Source organism: Electrona antarctica, assembly GCF_951216825.1.
Source record: "Electrona antarctica genome assembly, chromosome: 21".
NCBI lineage: Eukaryota > Metazoa > Chordata > Actinopteri > Myctophiformes > Myctophidae > Electrona > Electrona antarctica.
The window spans coordinates 18445532-18461024 of record NC_136802.1 but is presented as its reverse complement, the minus strand read 5'-3'; the positions used below and the strand labels follow the sequence as shown (position 1 = coordinate 18461024).

The 15493-nt window shown below is 42.6% G+C and overlaps 1 protein-coding gene across 1 annotated transcript in view; it reads left to right on the top strand.

Moving 5' to 3' along the window:
* Positions 1-301: 301 nt before the first annotated feature.
* Positions 302-15493, top strand: part of acap1 (ArfGAP with coiled-coil, ankyrin repeat and PH domains 1) — a 28795-nt gene continuing 13603 nt past the window's right edge. Inside the window, exons 1-10 of the mRNA XM_079491715.1 lie at positions 302-957; positions 3668-3725; positions 5637-5756; positions 9242-9295; positions 9584-9642; positions 10435-10618; positions 11916-11960; positions 13148-13243; positions 14823-14897; positions 15108-15220. Of these exons, the coding sequence (XP_079347841.1) occupies positions 905-957; positions 3668-3725; positions 5637-5756; positions 9242-9295; positions 9584-9642; positions 10435-10618; positions 11916-11960; positions 13148-13243; positions 14823-14897; positions 15108-15220 (857 nt within the window). The 5' untranslated portion in view covers positions 302-904. The remainder of the gene's footprint in view (positions 958-3667; positions 3726-5636; positions 5757-9241; positions 9296-9583; positions 9643-10434; positions 10619-11915; positions 11961-13147; positions 13244-14822; positions 14898-15107; positions 15221-15493) is intronic.

Below are 15493 nucleotides of genomic sequence, written 5' to 3'. Positions count from 1 at the left end.
GCTGTGAACCATGTATTGTGCTACAAGTAGTACAACATGATCTGGTCTTGCGAATAGAACTCAAGTAGCCATAAGTAGCCTGTCCTACACCGAAATGATTTTACTTTGCGTAAAACGGTAGCAGGCAGCCTGCAGGCCCGGCCCAGGGTAGGCTATATTTTCCTCTGCGGAATTACCATACCCTCTCATTTCTGAAGTGTTTCCAAAACCCAAACCACAACAGGGTTTTTGCCATCTGCAAGAAACCCGGAAATAGAGAGAGAGAGCAAGAGCGACACAGAGAGAGAGCGAGAGAGAGAGAGAGAGAGAGCGCGAGAGAGAGAGAGGATCCCAGGGGAGACGTAAACAATGATCTGTTTGGTTTGAAACGTCCAGGAGGAGATATATGAGTCCTTTTCATATGTGGAATATTTATATCAGCAAACAAACAACTTTTCGGACGTTTTCGAGTACGTTTTCTTGGCTTGCGCGGGCGCGAAACTATGCACGGGCAGCGCGTCGGTTTGTGACGCGCGTACAGCACGGTTATAACATTGATGGCATCCGTAACGAGCCGTTAATTAGCAGGATAGATAAATCAACTACCTTTTGGGTGAAGCCGAAGTACACCAGGGGAGGAGGAGAAATTAGGCACACGACGTCCTTTCGGGAGGATAGCCTGTATACTGCCTGAGAGTTGTGGGGAAGAAGAATACAAATTATATAGACTATATTCCTGAAAGAAACGTCCGCATAAGAATGCATTTAGGTCTAATCAAAACCTGCTCTGGGGATTGCTAAAGGAAATAAATAGATGTTTATGAAGCTGTACCTAAGTACATCAGATAGTCTCTCCCCCATGTGCTGACAGTGGCAGTGTCCGAAACATTTTGTGTAATCAGCAACTCTGATTGAACACTGAAGGATGACAGTCAAGCTGGACTTTGAAGAGTGTCTGAAGGATTCCCCCCGCTTCAGGTAAGATGTTCAACACTTTCACCAATGTATTTTGAATGATGTGCCATTATAGCCTATATTTTATTTTCTCACACTAAAGAAAACACTTGTTTTCTTGGTTGTGGAAATGCTTGTTAGGCCTGTCATAAGTAGGCTATCTTATCTGTCAGAAGGTAAAACTTGCAAAAATCCAGTGTTAGCCCTCCTTCAGACCTCAGGTCATGTCCCATCATAGCTATTTCTGGGGTCAGCGGCGTCAGCCTGAAACCTGAAAGTCAGATGTAAACCCCCTAGGCTCAAACTCATCTGTTTTATGACCTGTTGTGTCATTCCTGAGTCAGGATTTTTGCTGTGTCCATGGATTAGAAAAGCCACTTCATTTGAATGTCCCAGTCATGCCAAAAAAGATACTTACTGGCACCACAATGCAAAGTTGTTCAAGTACTGTTGTAACCATGCTTTTGATCCAGAGAGGGGCACCAGTATGTTTATTGTGTTAAGTAATTGTAGACAATTTGATTAATTTTAAAAGATACATCTGGTATTCTGGTACAACAAAGGGAGGTGTTTCTAAGTTGGCTTACTGGTTAATGAAAGAGGTTTAGCGGAGTTGGGTGTGCCTGCAGTGCATAGTGCCAACATGGTTATGAAAATGAGTAACCATGGTCAAACTGTCTCCTAGATGTTTTTCCTGTGTGTCAGTACTCTCTCTGTCTCTCTTTTACAACCGCCTCCACTGGTCTCCCACTCTCTCGAGCCGCTTGCTCTCTGTTGCTTGTAGGTGCATGGAAAATGTGAGTTATGGCAATGGCACATGTTGTATAGTGTTGAATGAGGTGTGTGTGTGTGTGTGTGTGTGTGTGTGTGTGTGTGTGTGTGTGTGTGTGTGTGTGTGTGTGTGTGTGTGTGTGTGTGTGTGTGTGTGTGTGTGTGTGTGTGTGTGTGTGTGTTTGTTTGTGTTCCTGGGGGGGGGGGGGGGGGGATTCTCAAACTTTTCCATTTCAAGCCAAGGACCCCCAGTTTACTATGCTTTAGTAGGCCACAGACAGACCCCCATAACTCTGAGAGTGTACAAAATAAATGAAACCATTTTGTACACTTTAAGCAATCATTTAATGGTAACATTATCATTCATGGTAACCCACTGGAACCCCCTTTAAGACCATGCACTGGGGGTCTTCTGACCCCACTTTGAGAACGGCAGTACGTTATTAACCATTGAGCAAAAAAGGGTCAAACAAGGAGATATAGAAGGACAGAGGGAATACAGGGCAGAGATGACAGACAGGAAAGAGAAAGGAAACGCTGTGCTGACAGGGAGGTCAGTAACTTAATAAACTGTCTCAAACCGCTGCCTCCTGTTGCTAGGTGACGTGCGGTAGGCAGGTTCTGTGGAGAAGAACAGGAAGTGCGACGAGAGATATACTGTGTGTGTGTGTGTGTGTGTGTGTGTGTGTGTGTGTGTTCAGGCGAGAACCAGGGCGGAAACTCAAGCTTTAACTGAATCTGTCTTTGTGTTGATCTAGTATTCACACGCACGCACGCACGCACGCACGCGCACACACACACACACACACACACACACACACACACACACACACACACACACACACACACACACACACACACACACACACACACACACACACACACACACACACTTAGGGTCTTTGCATGCCATGTGATTAGAGAGGTGGTATGAATATAGAATGTGTATTTCGCCTGACATACTTTGTGACATCCTCCCTTGTGGCCCTCTTTCTTTCACTTCTCACTGCCTTTCTTTCTGCCATTCTTTCTTTTCATTCTGTTGGACGATGTTCCTCTGCAGTCCCATCATGCAGCGCTCTTTAGCTCAGCTGAATGGGACCTCAGACCTTGATTCACCCGTCCCTTCACTAACTAACACAGACAAACAGTTACTGCCTGTCCTGTCCCTGCCCTCTCCCCCTTCTGTCTCTCTCTCTCCCCTCTCTCTCCCCCCTCTTTCGCTCTCTTTCTCTCTCTCTTTCTCTCTCTCGGTCTCTCTTTGTGGGCCTTGCTCTCCCTCTGTACCATTTCTGGTGACAGAAATAGTACTTCAGCTCAACTCTTCATTCCTAATTGTTTAATGTTCGGTGGCTCTCACTTGCTGTGTCGTTGCGTCACTCATGTGAAGCAGCGGAAACCGCATGACAGGCCATGGAGAGAAGAGAGAACGCAGCCAGTCACACTGGTCATCTTGCAGTGTGTGTGTGTGTGTGTGTGTGTGTGTGTGTGTTTAACCCATTCTGGACGGGAACCCCTTTTGGTGTTTTAAGCATTATTTTATACTTTATCTATTGAAAAATAGCAGATCTACAAGCTCATAGCACGGCACCGAGTGCCGCCTTAACAATGTTTAGGATTAATTAATAATTATCAATATAAAGCAACAACACAGTATACTTTCATAACCAACTGGATTTGAACCCAGGTCTCCCACTCAGTCAAAGGAGAATCTTCCATCGATTGATTGATTGAAATATTTATTAATCAGTTTGCAGAATTACAGTACATTCCAAGCACAACTCAATACAAAGACTGTTAACTCTGAGCGGACAACCCAATAAAGCATTACACTTGTTTACAAGAGGGTCCACCTTGTTCTACCCCTGAGCCATGGAAACTGGTATTTCATTTTGACAAATAACCGGCCTGTCTCTTGGTGAGGTGCTGACCTTTAATATTCTGTTTCTGTGTATTCATCCAGAGCTGAAATAGAGGAGGTCCAAGGAGATGTGAGTGAATTGGAGACACGATTAGACAAGGTAAGACGTTTACTCTGCACACATAAACATAGACATAGTACACTACAGACAGTACATGCTTGCCTGTGTGCTCACCGTACAATAGTGGAAGCTGGAGAGTTACCAATGTTTGGACCGTACGCACACACACAATTCAGCGTCACTGAAGTGAGAGAAGATGGGGTGTTTTACCTGACAGCCAACAGGAACTAACGCATAGAGCTGCTTCCCCATCATATTGTCCCAACACACACCAAACCGTGCACTGACCACAAATTGTTCTGCCATTGTCTGTATAGGCATAATTCCCCATTGTGTGTGTGTGTGTGTGTGTGTGTGTGTGTGTGTGTGTGTGTGTGTGTGTGTGTGTGTGACCTGTGTGCGTGCGTGCGTGCGTGCGTGCGCGTGTGTGTAGCTTCAGATCTACAGTAGCATAGTTTTCAATACATTATTTCTGTTCTCGAAAGTGAACACCTTGACTGTTAGCCTGAATGTCATGTCGAGTCATGCAGTGTTTACTGCAGAGATTATGAATCTAAATACCACATTGTTTGAGCAGTATAATGTTAGTGACAACTCATTCCCCCAATGTGTTTACCCCACTTCTTAGTTTAATGAACCAAAACTATTTATCCACAGACCTGAAGGGAAAAATGTATTCCAACATAGTTTGAAAATGATGTGGTCAGCTGTAGATTTAACCCGTTTCAACCGTATTTTGGTCATGTCATTGTAGACTAAATTAAAAACAGTTAATTTTGTTTTACTGCTCTGCTACTGGTCTTGCGCTATGCTATCTTAACCCAAATTTGACGTCGAAATTTTAAAAATAAAGTTTTCTAAATCATGACAATTTTCAGAAAGATTTGAGGCACATTTTAACGATTTTTCAAAAATAGCAGATCTACAAGTTCATAGCGCGCCACTCGGTGGCGCGCTATGAGCTTGTAGATCTGCAAGTTGCAAGTTGCAAGTCCTTCTATTGCGAATAATTGGTGTGGGCTGGGCTTTAACTATCGTGACGGCACAGATAGGTCCTTACTATTTATTTAGACATTATTGGGATTAAGATGTATTTGGGTTCACAAGCATGCACAGTGATTGCAATCAAAATCCATATGATTTCAATACAACTCTCATGTTCAACAATTTGGATGACATTTCTGAGAGACTCAGCATTGAGGTTGAAAGAAATGTAAATTATCTGGACCATATTAGCCATATATCCCTTGATATCAGCCAAAAACAACTTTGGTGTGGTGGGGGAGTAGCCTGCCTAGTACTACACTTCATTGGAGATAAAATATGGTCATACCTCTCGTATGAGAAGGAGCATGCAATTCTTAAGTTGATATCAAGGTATCACAAATGTCTGTTATGTAGACATTAGGCTACACAACTGATTCTGACCAGTGAGCAGGACTTTTATTTCCTCTGTCTCCTGACATCATTATATAACATTATTAATGCTGCTCCCTTAGATACTTGAATGCAATTTTCCTCAGCAGCAGAATATTGTTTGTGTCTCCTCTAACTTGCTATATCTGTCCTCACTATAAATAATGCACTATGCTGAAGGCGCAACAAACTCTTCAAGGGAATCGGAGACTACACTCTGATTGGCCTAATTTATGTTATACTCAACACACACATGCTATGACTAATCTAAATACTAGACTAGTCTAAAGAAATACAGCCCCTTTGCACAGTGCGCCTCACTTTGTGCCCAGATAATGCACTAGTTAACTTGCAAAATATAGATAGTCTAAATAAGGCCCTTAATAATAATAATAATAATAATAATAATAAGGCCCTGTGTAAAAATGGACTAGTGGTAAGAGACCACTTTTCTACTCTCCTGCTGTCCAGAATATCCATACTAAATGGTGTTTGTTCCAGCTGTGACTCTGTGTGTGTAACTGTGTTGTGCAGTTGGTGAAACAATGCCACGCCATGCTGGAGGCTGGCAGGGCGTACTGCCAGAGCAGCAAGAGTTTCGTCAGCGGCCTGAGAGAGCTGGGCCACCATTGCTCCAGGGACGTCTTAATGGGGGTGAGTGGAATGTACGGCAGCTGGGCGGCCACGTGTCTTTAAACACCCAAGTTGACACCGACACAAACGCAACTCAGCTCTATCGAAATATGACTGAGACGACTTTAATGATTAACTAGAAAAAGTGCCCTTCTGGGCACAGGTCTCCACCAGGAGGATAGGACTGTGTGTGATGTTTGGCAAAATGTTTAGGAGTAATATAAACATGTTTTTTTGTTTGTTTGTTTTTTGCAACAATTTTCTTCATTTTGTTGAGAAATGCAGAGCCAGATCACTCATAGCATCTCTGAGGATAGAATTCTGGATGAGCAGGACGCACTCTAGGGAGTGCGCATACATAAGTTGTATACAGATTGATGCAGTTATAGCTAAAAACAGGAATTGGCCTGTTATAGCGCCACCATGAGGCTGATTTGGAAAATAATGAGTGGCATGTCGTCCTCGGCCTAGTGGAAATGTGCGTGCATAATTTCACGGAAATTGCACACTGTTTTTGTGATTTGTGGCATTTTGTTCGAAACGAACCATTCATGTGAGCTTTGGAAGCCAATATTAGCCAATCAGGATGGAAGATGGGAAATGGTGGAAATCCGTGTTGATCACATGACTATGTAGATAGTGTATACCGAATTGTGTGATGTATGGATAAAATGTGTACGGGTAATCTACAGAAATGTGTTTTGCCTAAATCGGCCTCATGGTGGCGCTATAACAGGCCGTTGAGGAATATTTGGGGCAGAGGTTCATCGTTGGCATCCATGGAGTGTGTGTGCACAGTTTGGCATGGATCGGGCCAACGGTACCGGAGATTAGCTGATAACGGACGGACGGAAGGACGGAAGGAAGGAAGGAAGGAAGGACGGACACACACACACACACACACGGACGGAGTGCAAAACATACTCTCTCCCCATGCCTTCGGCCTGGTGGAGACAATGATGCTTCATGATTCACTTCGATATATTTATTTTAAAAAACGTCCTAAGGACTAAGGACTGTTCTATTTATGCATTTGTGGCAATTTTAAAATCTGAGTGAAAAGAAAAGTAATAATTAGCTGATGTAGACTAAGCAAAATGCACAAGGGTCAGCATTAATACACATCCAAATGAAATCAAACATCTGATAATGGTCTGATAACTATTGATACGCTGGGTCTGTGCAAGCTACAGGAGGTACTGAATTACGTTGTTACTACTTTCAAAGTTTGCAGGATTGGCCGTTTTGAACAAAAAGCCTCAAATCATGAACGCAACGTGCAATTTTCGTGAAATCTTTCACAGACTTTCCTACTAGGCTGAGGAATATATCCCAACCTTTTCACATTGGCCTGTTATAGCGCCACCAACAGGTGGATTTTTGCCAAACACATTTTTGGAACAAAATGCCTCAAATCATCCAATTGCCATCCAAGGCGTAAGAAGAAATGGCACCCTTTTCACATTGGCCTATTATAGCGCCACCAGGAGGCCACAACCTGACCTGCCCTGGTGGAGACCTGTGCCCCGAGGGGCACTTTATCTAGTTTATTCTGGATTTGAGCCACAGACCACCATTATGACATTTAGCATCTCAGACCCAAAACTAAAGAATATGTCCACATTTCCATGTTGTATTGATGTACAGTACCACGTACCATTAGAAGAGATATTATTCTAATGTATTATTCTACATTTTCTAATTGTGTAGACGTCATGTAAATCAAGTAATGCAGATGTTTAACAATAATATAACTCTTGAGAGCATAAAATGAAACCAAATGGACCGATAAGGGTCCATTTGGTTTCATTTAACACTCTCAAGAGTTAAAGATTTAATAAGGGCCCATGTGGTTACCAACTTTCCATCATTTAGCTGGGGACCACCTGGAGCCCCCTCAAGGACCACTGGTGGAGTGGTGGTCCTGTATTAAACCACCAGAGATGGACACGGTCTCTACACTTATACCCGCCAGTGAGCTGTCTAGTCGGACACGGCTGCTGGCATGAGCCACCTGGAACTCACAATGAACCACAACTCAGCTATTAATGACGATATATTAACAAGCTGTTTCCCTGCAGGCAGTGCAGGCTATTGCTATGTCAAACTGAACATGATGCTGTGATATTGTAGCACCAAGCAGCACAGACACAGTTACTGGAATAGAGGAAACATGACATGCACTTAATGTCTGTGTCAGATGGTGGTTTGAGATTCCTTCACCAGTACAACTCTCTTCTTGCAAAGCTTGCAAATCACCTGTGTTCACCATGTGCATCTGGTTTATACAAATACGTATATGTGACTGAGCTAGCGCTAAAAATAATGTTCTGCAGTATCCAACAAAAGGGGAGTCAGCATACAGTAATTGCAATAGTTAGTTGCAATGAATTAATCACGTTTCTTTCAAAATAAACAATGACCAAGATATGTTACCAAGATATGTTATGTTTTGTGTAATATTATGTGATATGTGGGTGTGTGACACATACCCAGCCAATACATACTATTGACCTTATACCAATTTTGAAACGTAGTCTTTAGTTACATCATCGAGAGCAGTGGTTTCTCATTGGCTGGTGGAATGTACCGACATACTTACCCCGATTACAGTATAAGTAATAATAATAATAATAATAATAATACACTTTATTTATATAGCACCTTTCATACACAGGGCAGAACATAAAAATAGCAATAAAACACAGGCAAGCAGATAAAACGGTAAAAGTAAAGAGCATAAAAAATATAAGCATAAAAACCTAGATGGATGAGAAACAACTTAGAGCTGATGTGTGTAAATACGAAAAAGGTCCCACTCTTCTGTGTTGCCTACCGGAGAATCGAGTTGTGGGGGTCATGTGATCAGTGACGTATGGCCACTCGTACTCTCTGACCCGCCCTCTAGCCAGACTTGCAGTCTAGAGGGGAATTTCATCTCCAACTGAAACAACATATCAATTGGAGATATGTGTATATACCACCATTAAGTAGTATACGAGTGGTATTTATTCCCATTTAACAAGAAATATTATTGGGACCACTACCGAGAATATTTCTGGGACCACTATAGAAACGTTCAGATGTACATTTCATATCCTGGAATTCACATAGTCACTTCTATAATAAATTGCCTCAAATTCAACACATAAAGCCCAGCCAACTACTTGGGTCCATTCTTGTTTAGTTGCATTTGTTTCTCCCAACCAGCGTAACACATATGATATTACGCTTTGCAAGGAGCCCATTTTAGACTGTTTCCATGAACAGATTTAAAATGGTTGTTTGTAACGGTATGTGCAGGGCCTATACACTGTCTGCTTTTAAGCATCCCCCCAAAAAGTCCAAACAGTTTAAATTGATTCAGAACAGGACCATCAACCCAGTTGGGTATCAACCCAGTTGGGGCTTTGCTTTCACTATAAAAACACTATAAATAGTTCAGATGGCTTTTATGGGCATGGATGAATGCTACAAGATGTCAAATCAATATTTCTATCTTACAGGAATGCTTAGAAAAATACTCCACAAAGATGTCCATCATATTGGAAGCTCAGGGGGTGAGTCTCTCTGTGCATTTGATTTACTACACTATCCAGCACAGTTAGAAATGTGGCTATAATGATGCACAGTGAGCAATAGTTGTTCTCAGTAGCACACAGGTGAAAATATGACATCTCACCTAATAGTCAGCATTAGTTCTCACTGGTGCTTCAGTTGACTGTCTTCCTCCCTTCTTTATTCTCTCTCTCTCTCTCTCTCTCTCTCTCTCTCTCTCTCTCTCTCTCTCTCTCTCTCTCTCTCTCTCTCTCTCTCTCTCTCTCTCTCTCTCTCTCTCACGTTCACAGGAAGTGATTGAGACCACACAGAAATCAGTCAAGTTGAAGCTGCAGAGTTTTGTGAAAGAGTGAGTGGATTGCATCAACTGTCTTCTTTGTCTGATTAGTGTAATCCTTCGTGTGTCTGAGTGCAAATCTTGGTAACTAAACCTGCAAACTAAAACCTTAATCTGCGTTCAAATCCCTTGAATGTGTCTTTTCCACACACATTCTGTTCTTTTGTTGATGAATGGCTATTATTATTAATTCTTCCACTGTCCACTCTCTGTCCATCTGTCTCTCAGATAGTTATCGGCCCTCAGCCTAACATCTGTTCATTGTCTTAGCCAGCACTTTCTGTTGAAGTAAAGTAAATATATTTGTGGCTGTGGCTTGTTGTTGTGCTTGAATAGTAGCATCTGTCACTCACAGTTACGATGGATTCCAAAACCAGTGACTAAGCGTTGTTAGTTTGCCATGCCCTCTTTTGTGTTGAAAGAAAGCCAAATGTTAATTTGGGATGAGACATGCCATGAGATTATGAGAATATACCTATCAAACAAAGGAAAGATTGAATACAGTCTGTCTCACATACACTATATATACACTCTTTTCTCTCATATATTATTAGAGAAGTGTCAAGTTGCAAGTCTAAATGTAGAAGAATACCAAGTCAAGTCCTGCGCCTAGAAGTATAATAGCAAATCAGGTCCTTAGTCTAAATATAGAATACCAAGTCAAGTCCGAGTCAAGTCCTTAGTCTAAATGTAGAATACTAAGGTATGTCCAAATCAAGTTCACCTTGCTGTGCCTCAGTCTTTCCCTCTTGCTTTCTTTCTCTTCCTGAACAACCTCTGAACCATTCCTTGCCCTACCTACAGAGATGTCCGTCGCTTCAAGGAGGTGGGTAAGGAGTTTGAGAGGAGGAGCGAGACCCTGGAGGGGTGTCTGACGAGGAATGCCCAGGCGCTACGCTCTAAACCCCACGAAGTGGAGGACGCCACCAACGCTCTGCTCAGCGCGCGCAAGGCCTTCCGCTCCGAGGCGCTGGACTATGTTCTGCAGGTCAGTGACTTAGAGAATGTGCAGTGTTATGATGCAAATCGAGTGGCAAAGTGACAGGCAAAGTGAGTTTAACATTGTTTAATGTCGTTTAATGCAATTAGATTAGACTTTTCTGTTTGGTGCTGTCAAGGCCAGAAAGTTGCTCTTGAGAGCGTAACCTTACGGGTCCACTTGGTTTCATTTTACACACTCAAGTGTTAAAGATGGGTCCATTTGGTTACCAACTTTACATAATTTAGCATGGGGACCACCTGAAGCCCCCTCAAGGACCACTGTTTGTCCCCGGACCACTGGTTGAAAACCACTGATGTACGAGATACATGGATGGATACAAACGCACAAGGCCCACTAAAACATGTCCAACTAAACATGTCAGTGAAGAGTTTAAACAGAGTAACGCCTAATTCACACCAACAGCGATAGTGGTTTTAAGCTAAGCGAAAGGGCTGTGTCCAAAAATGTCCTACACATTTCCACACCACCTTTGTGTGCTTCTGACAAATTCCAGTAATTCTGTATAGACACTAACTAGCCCAGCGTGAGTTCACCCCTAGGTCAGACCACAGCGAGCATCTGGACTGGTTGGCTGCTGCTTTGTCTCGCTGCAAACTTCACTCAAAAAGGTTTTTTTGCTGGCTGGGCATTCTGTCGTAATGAATCACCCCTCACCATATACCAGTGGTTTTCAACCAGTGGTCCGTGGACCACCAGGGGTCCTTGAGGGGGTTCCAAGTGGTCCCCCAGCTAAATGATGGAGTTGGTAACCAATACCCTTATAGATCTTTAACTAACAAGAGTTACATTACACTCTCAAGAGTTACATTATTGTTAAACATCTACATTACTTAATTTACAAGAAGTCTACACAATTAGAGAATATACAGTAGAAGAATTGTTATTTTGATCAACGTTTGCCTGTTATCTCTCCTATGGTACCACATGAATACAGCATGGACAAAAAACGTATCCAACGATAACCTAATAATCTAAGTTTGGGGTCTGAGAGGTTAAATCTCAACAAACGGTGGTCCGTGGCTCAAATGCTGAATAAATAATGGACTTGATATGGAAAAAGGTTGAAAACCACTGCCATAGACTGCAAGGAACCACGGCACTTTCGCAAAATGTAAGCAGAATTCTAGTGGTGGTTTGAATTTGGTATAATATATCCTGCGGGCGTCATTTCAGTGCTGTAGGAAGGAACACCCAATACAAGGGTCAAACTGGCTAGCTAGTTTCTGGTTATAGAAATATTGTACACTGTGTTTTTCAAAGGCATTTTCTCCTTTTGTACCAGATCAATGTCATTGAAGCCAAGAAGAAGACAGACATTTTGTCTGCGGTGAGTTCACGTTGAAATATCACAAAGCTTGCTTCTGCTCCAGTCTCTCTATTTGGTTCTGACATCACGTATAAGAGGTTATGCAGTGATCTCCCCCCCCCCCTATAACACGACCATCAAACAGGTACTATGATTATACAAGGAGAAAGGTTCTTTTCAAAAAAGTGTACAGAAAGTGTTAAAAATATGTTTTTACGTGGCCACACCCACCAGTTAATTAAGTATGCCTGGGTTTCAGGTGGGTGGTGATCCACCTGAACTGAAGCCGCACCCACAGCTGTTGTTGTATGATAAAGGGGGAGGGGTTAGGGGAGAGGATGATATTGTGATGTCACAATATCATGTCATATAATAATAATAATGTAATTTCGATTGGGTCTTTTGACTCAAAGGCTTTCAGCTTTCAGGAAGAAACCAAAAATACACAGGGAAGACATATTTCAATATTCGAACCACACCTGGGGGTCTGTAATGTTAACTCCATAGAGTCTATGTTGAGACAATGGGTGCTTGAGGGTGAATCGAATCCTGTGTGGTATTTGTTTGTGCAATAGTTGAAATTTGCACAGAATTGACAGAACAATGAAAGTATGTCACCACAAGGTTTTGAGAAGATTAGGACACAAACAGGCCATCTGTTATAAATTTAGGAGATTGGCTTGAAAGGCCCACACAACACTTTGACCCAGAGCAATTCTGGGACACAATGGAAAATTGTGGTGTGCATCTCTAACCTTTGAATCTGATATTTCATGTGTCATTTTACCTTGTGGGTATTACTGGAACATGTTTTATTTAAACAGAATATCAATATCTGACATCCTGTCGAACAAGTATAAATAAAAGCCGATAACTTGAGACAAGCCAGTGGCTGTACATCTCATCTTAACTGGAAAACAACAGCAACTGACAGGGAGTCAATGTGATTTATACTTAGTTGTGTGCTTAATTGTAAATAGTAGATTTACTTGTTTATCGTCTATTTTCAGTGTGCGACACGGCGCGCAACCAAGCATGAATCAGGCATTACTGGTGATGACTCTCAGAATAGGACGATCGTATCACAACGAAGAGTACTGGAGAGCTCAGATCTTCTGATGAATATAGACTTAACTATTACAAGTATACAGTATATTGCTATCTTTGGAAATTGACACCCTCACCCCCCTCCCCCCCACCCCCACCAGATTCTGTCACTGATGGAGGCGCAGGCTCAGTTCTTTCAGAAAGGACACCAGTCTCTGTCAGAGCTGGAGGACTATCGCCACATGCTCACTAATGAAGTAAGTCAGCAGTTCTCAAAGTGGGGTCCGGGGACCCCTGGGGGTCCTTTAAGGAGTTCCCCACTCCCCAGCTAAATGATTGATTGTGTGTAACAGTAATCACAAAAAGCCCCTCTAAAACCTGGTTGGTCCTCAACCTGCTACTACCTGACCCACTGTATCAACTCATGTCAGCTGTTCAGAGGCCAGACAGGCAGTTAACTGGGGAGTCGCTGGGTGACATCACACACACACGCACGCACGCACGCACGCATGCACGCACGCACGCACGCACACACACACACACACACACACACACACACACACACACACACACATACATACACACAGTCATTGTGACAGGAAACAGTGAGCGTCGTTGCAACAACAGGAAATATTTCACATGGCTGTGTGTATGTGTGTGTGTGTGTGTGTGTGTGTGTGTGTGTGTGTGTGTGTGTGTGTGTGTGTGTGTGTGTGTGTGCGCGCGGCTGCGCATGACTGTGTGCGTGAGAGTGAGGGAGAGAGTTTAACATGAACCTCCACCTGGTTAGTGTGAACCACACTATATTACTATTGCATTATAGCCGTTGATTCAGTATTACAGCCCATTGCTTAATTCACAGGAAAATCACCTTTCACTGGCCAGAGCAAGCCACATCCCTACTTTAAGCAGAAGTTAAACGGACAGACAGCGAAGCAGAGAGACAGAGAGTGACTGAAAGTGAGAGAGATGGATGTGGCTATACTGTTTCATGTCTGTTTGCTTTTTCCACATGAACCTTACCCAAGTGCCCCTATTCGGAGGGCAAACATTCAACAAAAATCTACAAGCTCACAACGTGTCGCAATGTGATGCATTGTCAGCTTGTACATTGCACAATTTGCTAGTCAACTAAGGGTTTAACTTACAAATAAACTGCCCTTTACTTGAGTAATACAATAATACATGTTGACGACATTCTGTCATTGTTAGTATTACTTTTATGAAGTTGCTCTGACAACACATTTTCATAATGCCTTTTTGACCAGTGCTCGTTTCAAAATGTTATGTAAATATACCGGTATGTGATTAATGTGATTATTCCTTAACCTATTAAAACTGGGAAAGCATCTGTGTCATTTTAGATTTTTGAAAATATCGAACATTTTTGGAAATCTTTGAATAATTTCTGGGGGCCCCTGGAACAGCCTAAATCATCATTCATTTGAAAAGGCAAGGCACTACATGTAGGTTAAGTGTACCAGACTCTGACGTTCCACCATTCAGCACAGGAAGCAGGGAGAGGTTTGACACTTCCTGATTCCTGTTTCCTGCAGAGCGTCGTCTGTAATGATAACCTCTACCTCAAAACTAGGTCTCTCTCTCTGCTGGTCTTTGTCTCTCTGCCCCCCATCCCAGCCCCACCCCTGCAACCCTCCTCAGTGTATCTCTCTTTATGGAAATCCGGTGTGTCAATACAGTTACAATTTGCAATTTTACAATTTAGGCATTTAGCAGACGCTCTTAATCCAGAGCGATTTACAGTAAGCAAGAACAAAACACATGGTAATACACACTGTCTGTCTGTCTGTCTGTCTGTCTGTCTGTCTGTGACAGCACACTCAGCTGGTTCTAAACTCTGCCAGGGACAAGAGGGACATGGAACAAAGACATTCTGCCATCAAGAAAAAGGTGAACACCTCTTCCGTTTATCTGCAATAACAACATAGTGAAATCTGTGTGTAGAAAAGCGTAAAAACTGACCCAGGGTGGAGATTTTGCTGTGCACATTGACATTCACATACAGTAGGACTGCAAGACATTCGACTGAAGACTGATCAGTCCTGTCTCCACTGAGCGACATGACCTGTCGGTGATGTCTGCATTTTGCCTTGCTGGTAGGATATGTGCTATGACGGCTCCGTGATGGATTTCAGTGCTGACGCAGCTAATGGAATAGCTATGGAGGGCTACCTGTACAAGAGAGCAAGCAATACCTGGAAGAAATGGAACAGGTGCTGTAAACCTGCTTATAAACTCGCTAAACAATGCTCACAGCGTAGTCTAAGAATATTTATTTACTGTTGAGACGTGAGTAAATAACAGAAAAAAAAAGGTTTAGGGGGAATTAATCCTTTCAAATGCATTGTGATACTGAAGCTGTCACTGAAGTATGATCTCTCAAGCTGCATGATGGTTATTGACCATATTCGCATGGCAGCTGTTGACTATATGTTATCACCCAGGGCTCTCATCATTTCCTCTAGTCTCATTGACTCAATGAACCT